Genomic DNA, 8,085 nt, shown 5'->3' with positions numbered 1-8,085 from the left:
TTGGATCTGAAGTATGAAGTAGCAATTCATTGATACATTGACATGTCAAATATATTATAAAACATTACTTCTATAATAATTGTAACTATTTGGTTGAGTCAATTTCATCTAATTGAACCTCTCGTATATTTAGGTTATTCCAATTGTTTCTCTTATAAGTTTTTGTTTGAAATATGATGAGAAAAGTGTTTAACAATTATGGTTGTGTTATGTATTATGTTAAGATATGCCCCTAAATTATTACTGTTATGCCCCTATGTTGAAATTTTCGAGAAACATGTGTTATGTATTATGCTAAGATAGAAAGATAATATGCATGACTAAAATACGAGTTAGGAAATATGGATGAGTACGTTATGCATGATGTAATAAATTACATAAATGCCTCTATGATAAGATTTGTGATGAATGATGTTTTGTATGCTTTTCTTTGTGTTAGAAAAGAGGATGAACTATTGTGATTTGTGCTATGGATGATTGATGGATGTTATCTCCCTGTTGGACTTGTTTTCTTTTATGGGTGCATGATATAATGTGTTAGCTTTAGGTGTTTGACTTTGTGTTATCCCTATAGAGCATGTTTATTTGTATAAGCTAGGGCGTTAGAGTTAGGTTGACTAGACGATGACCTAGGCCAGGAAACCTCTAATAGACTGAACACCTTAAAATCGTGAGCGACGGTCAGAGGAGAAAGACTCGAGGAGTCAGAACAGAGCATTCTGGAGATAGAAGTTTGAATTATCCTCCTTGGTTCCTAGATATGACTAAGGTGAAGTTTGAATGGTGGATTACGTGCGTAGGTGATTGATAAGAATATCTCCCTAGTAGATCATGCATGAGAGAGCTTAGTTAAGATTAGGGTGCACTACATCTAGTGTGGTTTACATGTTGACCCAAGTCAGTATGTTTTCAGTTGACCTTACACCCCAGAATCATGAGTGATTAGAGGTTTAAGCCTCTGTGCACCCAAAAATTGGTTTGGCCTTAGGAGCTAACCCCAAACATTCTTGAAATGAGAGACAAAATTTAAACCGCCTAAAAGCCCTTAAGAACTTAGTAGACTTCTATGGCAACCAAGAATGATCAAGGATCAGTCTACGAATCAGTCCACTACCCTTTCTACTCCGATATCGTACCCTCAAGACTCTACTACAGTTCTTGTATCGTGGAGCTAGGCATCACTGGTTAGGATAGTGTGACATGTGTCCAATCCTAGTGAAAATGGTCAAGGATCTCATGAACAGGATCCTTATGCCATAAATTCGACCCTAAGTGAGGAACATAGGACCACATAGGTTGACCTAGTAGCTGACCGGTACATGGGGTATCGCTTCCCCCAAACTTTGGCGACTTTATGATCCCATGGAAGGATTCATCAGCAAACCCCCATTGATGATGCTCAGATTGTTGTTTAGATTCAGATCCACCCATAATGTCGCATAGCTTATGAGGTCGCGCCTCAACCTAGAACACTAGTCATTCACTGCATTAGCAAGGCAAACCACCTAAATCGTAAAAAAGAAAGATTGAAAAACTGGTATAGACCCATAGGTGTACGTTTTAGTTCAAAGACTCGCTCGAAACATTGGGGTACCTAGTTGTTCAAATAACATTGGAACCTAGGCCTGAACTTCCTAAAACCCATAGATACTTACTAGGTTAAATTACGACCAGTGCCTACAATTAGGTACTTACTAAATATATTTATATACTCACCCTTTTCCTCTTTCTTTGTCAGGTGTTTGCAGGGTGCAGGTCGAGGTGGAGGAGTGTTCGAGAGATGTGTAGTCACAAAGGAGGTCGTCCCGGAACGTCAATCCATTTTTACATTTTGGAGTGTTTTGTATTTTCTTTTATAATTGTATTCTTTGCTTGTAATATTTCAAACTAACATCACTTTATAACTTGATTTAGTTTTGGTGTTGTTTTCTTTCTGTTTTAAATTTTATAGGACTTTTATTTTTTATTTTATCGTTGCTTTTGTCTTTTAGTCACAATTTGAGTTTCGAGCCTTCGAAAGTCAGATCGTGACAAAGATACCCTCACGCACAGGTTCATTATGAATCATTTGGAATAAATCATTTTTAACAATTCTAAAGTTGGTCGTAACAATAGTATTACCAAAATAAAACTCCCAAACTTTTAGGTTATTACTTGAACAATATACTCTAATAATCTAATATTTTTTATATAATGGATAATGTTATATTACAATTAAAATAATCAAAATTATTCCTAGTTATTAAAAAATGAATGATTAACGACCAACCTTCAATAACATCCAACTATACTAAATGTGGATTGGGGATGAGGAGGGAGAGAGGATTTACGTCTTTGTGATTGCCCGAATTAAAAATTGGGGTAGAATGTCAAAATCTATGCAAGCTTGCGCTATATTTGAAATGTTACAAAAATTGTTTACCTATAAAGTTCACTCATGTGATACTGTTGTGAGCGGCAATACTGTGCACTCATGACACACTCGTGATGAATGCTAGAAACATTCATGCAGGGTTGGTTTGTTCACGAGATAATGTCTTATTGTTCGAATAGATATGATGAATCTATTTATTGAATATTTCTTTTATGTTCGCTCTATTCTATATTTTTTTTACGTGTTCATTGACTATCAATGAAGGTAGGAGGAGCGTTAAAAAATTGCACGGGTACAAAAATTAGGACGTTAGTCCTATATGTAAATACATGAAGTACTTTGAACATTCAAAGAGGATAAATAAAATTTTAAACAAGAAAGCTTATTTTTCATGTTAGTTCATTTGACTTATCTCATGTTAGGTCTTCAATCCAGTTGCTTTGTCATCAAGAAAGCTTGAGAATTTTGTTTCATTCAAAATCAACTATTGTGCCTGAAGATATCTCTTTAGATAAAAGGAGTACTCACATTTTGTTTATTGGAAATGTGGGGTATCTATCATGTAACTCTCGAATTTCTTTCAAATTTGAGAGTTATATTCCACCGTTTCTTTTTAAACTTATTTTTACACTTTTTAAATAAGATTTCACACAAGATTGGTGAAGGAAGCAAGCATTGATAGTGCCCCTAATCTACACGCCCAATTCAATCTGCCATTGAATAAGCTCGAGAAAGCTTGGAGATTCAATTTGAGGATACATGCAAATTCATCTTGTAAGACCTACCCCAATCGACTTTTTCACCTCCAACAAAAATTTTCATAGAATACCTCGAAGACTAAAAAGTCCAAGAGCATGCTCAATTGAAGGAATTTAATTTTAGGTAAGATTTGACAATAAAATTTGAATCCTTACCTTTAGTCCATCTTGTGCAAAATTAAGAATTCTTTTAGTTATAAAGGATTAAGTTGAGCATTTTTCATGAAAGGAACGAGACCTAACAAGACCTAGATTGTATTGTCTACGAAGGTCAATTTTCTTCATATGGGCTAACTTGTAGTCGAGGAAATTGACTCTAAAATTCTGACCATACACACAAAATCATCTCTCCAAAACAAATCCTTTAGGGTGAGGGAAGTATAAGGAAGAACTTTGACAAAGAATTCAATCCCGGGAAAGTTTCAAAATCGGCCACAGGGTTTGAAATCAATCTCTAGCTCTTACTTAATTTTCCATTAAGTTTCATGAAGAAATTGAAGGGAGAAACACTTACAATTGGGCTGGAAGAGTCACATTTCAAACGGTAGTGCAAAGAAGAAACACGTAAAGACAATGACATGAGTGGTCCAACCGAATCGGTCACTCTGCCCAAAATCTAACCCCTCCTCATTTTTTCTCAATTTTAACCCCCTCCTAGACCAGTATCATGAAAAATCTTATATTTAAAAATTTCTCATCGAGAATAATTTAAATTCTCTATCTTAAGTCGTCAACCATAATCACAGTGAAGTTAAAACTTAAATAGAGCTCTAATAGGATTTTTTTTATTCCTGGAATTACATATCATCAAGCTTCTCCTCACCTACATCAATTAGGGTTGTATTTCAATGATTGAGTTTTCATCATCTAGACTCTCTACGTACTCGAAATCATTGATATTGAGCTTATCACAATAATTGAGTTTTCTAGGGTTCAAAAAATTTAGTTAAGCTTTTTACTATATCCCATTATTAATTTTGGACAAGCATATATATGTAAATAGGTGAGAAACGATCTCCTTAATGATCCAACTCTAAAACATAGACAAACTTTGTCACATGAGATGGTTCATTACTAAGGATTAATTGGCAATTCTCTAGCTATTCCCATATAGTTATAATCACATGGGGTGAAACCTATGTATATGCTAACTATCTCGATATTATGTTGATCGTTGTCTTTTGGAACAGGTTTGTTGCTACAGGATAGTTAGAGAGCCTCTAAATAGTCCCTGTATAATAGTTTGACGACACTAATCATATCTTCTAGAATACAACCTTATACCATCCAACTCAATTCAATACAATGAAAACAAAGACAATTCACTATTAAACTCTACATTATATAAATATAATGGAATTGTCGATTTGCCTTTATCAACTATTACGATGTTGTGTATACTATTGTCACTCGAGAGACAATTTTAGTATGAGAGATTTATTTGACTAACCTCTAATCTAATAGCGAGACTTATAACATTAATCATAGTTAAGGTATTGGAAATTGATTGGCTAAATTTACAATAAAGCTTTTTGTTATTCTCACATCACACTCGTCTTTACCAAGAAATATGTAAGAAATCCTCTATCAGGGTTCAATATGCATACATACACGTTGAAATTAAGGGATAAATTTTCTTTTCAAAGTGAATTACTCCCTCATTACTAGATTGATTAGAATTGTCTAGCTCATTGTAACCGTCCAAACCCACTACCAACTGCCAACAGATACGATCTTTTTTGAGCTTTTCCTTTTGGGCTTCTCCTCAAGATTTTTAAAACACGTCTACTAGGGAAAGGTTTCCACACTCATATAAAAAATGTTTCGTTCTCCTCTTCAACTGATGTAAGATCTCAAAATCCACCCCGTGTCTAGCGTCATCACTGGCACTCTCCCTTCTCCAATCGATGTGGGACTCTTAATCCACCCCCTTTGAGACCCATCCTTGCTGGCACACAATTTCTTGTCCATCCCCCTTTGAGACTCAGCCTCTTCACTGGCACATCACCCAATGTCCGGCTCTAATACCATTTGTAACGACCCAAACCCACTGTTAGCATATATCCTCTTTGGCTTTCCCTAAGGCTTCCCCTCAAGGTTTTTAAAAGGCATTAGCTAGAAAGAGATTTCCACAACCTTATAAAGAATGTTTTGTTTTCCCTCCCCAACCAATATGAGATTTCCACACCCTTAAAAGAATGTTTCGTTTTCCATCCCCAACCAATATGGGATCTCACCTCATCCTCCTTGTACTCTTATACTCTTGTAATCTTGAATGTTGAGCTAAACTACATAGTGATCATCCTCCTCCACGCTATTTGTATATCCGGGGTGACAACAATACCCATATCTACAAATTGAAATTCAACGTTTGACCATTTTAAATTGGTGAGTCTACGAGTATCATATTGAAATGATTAGTATCATCATCTAAACTTAAGTTATTGAAAACATTGTGCCATTTCTAAACTAGATACTCATCAAAATAAACTAAGCTTAAGTTGACACAAAAGTATATTATTGTTCAAATTTATCATTATTATTGAAAAAGTTCTGAATTATTATCTCGTATTTCAATAAACTTTCTACTCAACACCAAAGTAAAAAAAAAAAAAGTTCACATGATGAGTTTCAATAAACTATCAACTTTACATCCTTAAAGTAAGAGTTTAAAGCTGGGGAAAATAAGGGGATTGAGTCGTTGGAAATGACTTTTGGCTTACTTCTAACAAATGCTTGTTTTTCATTAGTCGCTTATAATGTGTACCGAGCACTCCCGGTGAAAACACAGCAAAATATCTCCTACAAAAATCGATAATGTCTCAATTCACGGTATTAGTATATACAAACACGAACCATATCATCAACCTGAACATAACTCTCGATCTGAAGTTTGAATATTGAACTCGAATAATTTTCTTTTATGTTTGTAAATCTGAATCAAACTTCAAAATCAAAATTGAGTAATAATGAATTAAATGGTGACATATGACATTTAAAGCTATAATGTTAATTACATAACAACATTCCTTTTTGAGATGATTTACCTGTTTAGAGAAGCTCTCCCATCTGTAAAATCCGATTCATCTGCCCATTTCGGCTGCTTATGTGGTTTGGACTCAATCTCCTTGTAAAATCTTGGTGGTTTTTGCAGCTTCAAAAGGATTACAACAAAGATTTAAGAACTAAAAACACACACAAATAAATAAATAAATAACTTATATATATATATATATATATATATATATATATATATAAAATCTTCCATTCAAGATGATACTAAGTTAGATGATACTAAGTTTAGGGTTTGCTTTTGTTTTTAAAATTGCTACGTAAAATGTCTCAGACAAATTAGTTCCAAACACTTAAATTGGTAAAGAAGAAGAATCAAACCATTCGTTCTAATCTTGGACAAATTAACGATTCCTCGATTGAGCGACTTCTAGTAAGATATTATTATTTTAAGGAGGATTCAAGACAACTAATGTATAAATGAATTCAATACTATATCATTCATAAGAATGAATTCAAGACAATAAGCTTAGAGATTTCCTAGGGCTCGAACAAATTATTTCCGAACCTTTAAATCGGTAAAGAAGAAGAGTCAAACCATTTGTTCTAAAAATCAAACTATCTACGAGATTTCTCATTTGCTACCACTCAACAACAACAAGTCTCAACTTTGCACATTCTAATCTTGGACAAATTAACGATTTCTCAATTGTATGACTTCTTTGGAACCGATATATAAATGAGTTCAATACTATTAGTATTGCTATTCACAAATCAAATTAAACACATTTTCAAAATTACTACTTTGAGAAGAACAAATCATCAAACATCTAAATCTTAATCTTAATAACAAAAAAACAAATGGGTTATGAATCAATCAATGGATACAAAGTTCTTACATGCAAAAGAACTCATTTGTTCATGAAAAAAAAAAAACCCTAAAAGTGATAACTCAACATACTTTCATATATAAATTACTATTCAAAAAGGGTTCCAAACAATAACTTGATAATCTAAAAAGCAACTAATACAAAATATGTATGAATGAATTCAATACTAACAAACCCATAATTTGTTCTACAAATCAAATCATTCATTAAAAAGGATCCTAAAAACCCAAATGGGTTATGAATAAATCAATTAACACAATGTTCTTACATACAAAACAACATTGAAAAAGAAACCCTAAAAGAAATTGATATCTCAATATAGATTAATATGTAAGCAAAAAAGTTGCTTTTTGAACTGGGTTATCCAAACATCAAACTCCCAATGGATACAAATTTTTATGAATCAAAAGAAGAAAATTAAACTGACCTCAAGTTGGAGGATTCCTTGTCTATGATCTTCAATGGCAGCTTCAATCCCTATGATATTAGACCAATCAATTTCAATCTTGTGCTTGGAAGGCCCCTCCCTCACAATCTCCCAAGTTACCTTCTTGTTTCTATAATCAAATTTCAGCACCAAATCACCATCATTCTTGGGCACCACCTAGAACAAAAATGAAAAATGAGCACCAAACCCATGGATTCATATTCAAATTAAAATCTTGCATCATACCTGCCATGATCCAACTCGAAGGAAAAGAGCCAGAATTCCGTTAAACACGAGCTGGGGAAGCTCAGAAGAAGAAGAACTACTTGGTCCAGAGGTGATTGTTCTTTCATGTGATGGATTATTGTATTGTTGTTCTTCACTTGTGGGTGGGAGAGGGATTAACGAATGGCCCGTTAAGATACTTGGGAGATTTGTAAATGGTGGTGGCAATGAAATTTTTGTATCCTTTTCTAATTCCATTGCTGCAAGTAGAGAAGATAGCCGAAGTGCTGGAAGTTTTAGCACTACTTCAATTGTTTCTTCACCCTAGACGACAAAAAAAAAAAAAAAAAAAAAAAAAAAAAAAAAAAAAAAAAAAAAAAAAAAAAAAAAAAAAAAAAA

At 33.7% G+C, this 8,085-nt stretch overlaps 1 protein-coding gene across 1 annotated transcript in view; it reads right to left on the bottom strand.

Annotated features, from left to right (window-relative positions):
- Nucleotides 1-5,756: 5,756 nt before the first annotated feature.
- Nucleotides 5,757-8,085, bottom strand: part of LOC111467912 — a 4,104-nt gene continuing 1,775 nt past the window's right edge. Inside the window, exons 2-5 of the mRNA XM_023113011.1 lie at nucleotides 7,708-8,010; nucleotides 7,462-7,638; nucleotides 6,180-6,286; nucleotides 5,757-5,934 (exon numbers count right to left, since the gene is read on the bottom strand). Of these exons, the coding sequence (XP_022968779.1) occupies nucleotides 5,802-5,934; nucleotides 6,180-6,286; nucleotides 7,462-7,638; nucleotides 7,708-8,010 (720 nt within the window). The 3' untranslated portion in view covers nucleotides 5,757-5,801. The remainder of the gene's footprint in view (nucleotides 5,935-6,179; nucleotides 6,287-7,461; nucleotides 7,639-7,707; nucleotides 8,011-8,085) is intronic.

This window comes from Cucurbita maxima, unplaced genomic scaffold, assembly GCF_002738345.1.
Source record: "Cucurbita maxima cultivar Rimu unplaced genomic scaffold, Cmax_1.0 Cma_Scf00035, whole genome shotgun sequence".
Lineage (NCBI taxonomy): Eukaryota > Viridiplantae > Streptophyta > Magnoliopsida > Cucurbitales > Cucurbitaceae > Cucurbita > Cucurbita maxima.
The sequence above is the reverse complement of the archived record's forward strand: the minus strand, read 5'-3'. Positions and strand labels throughout refer to the sequence as shown.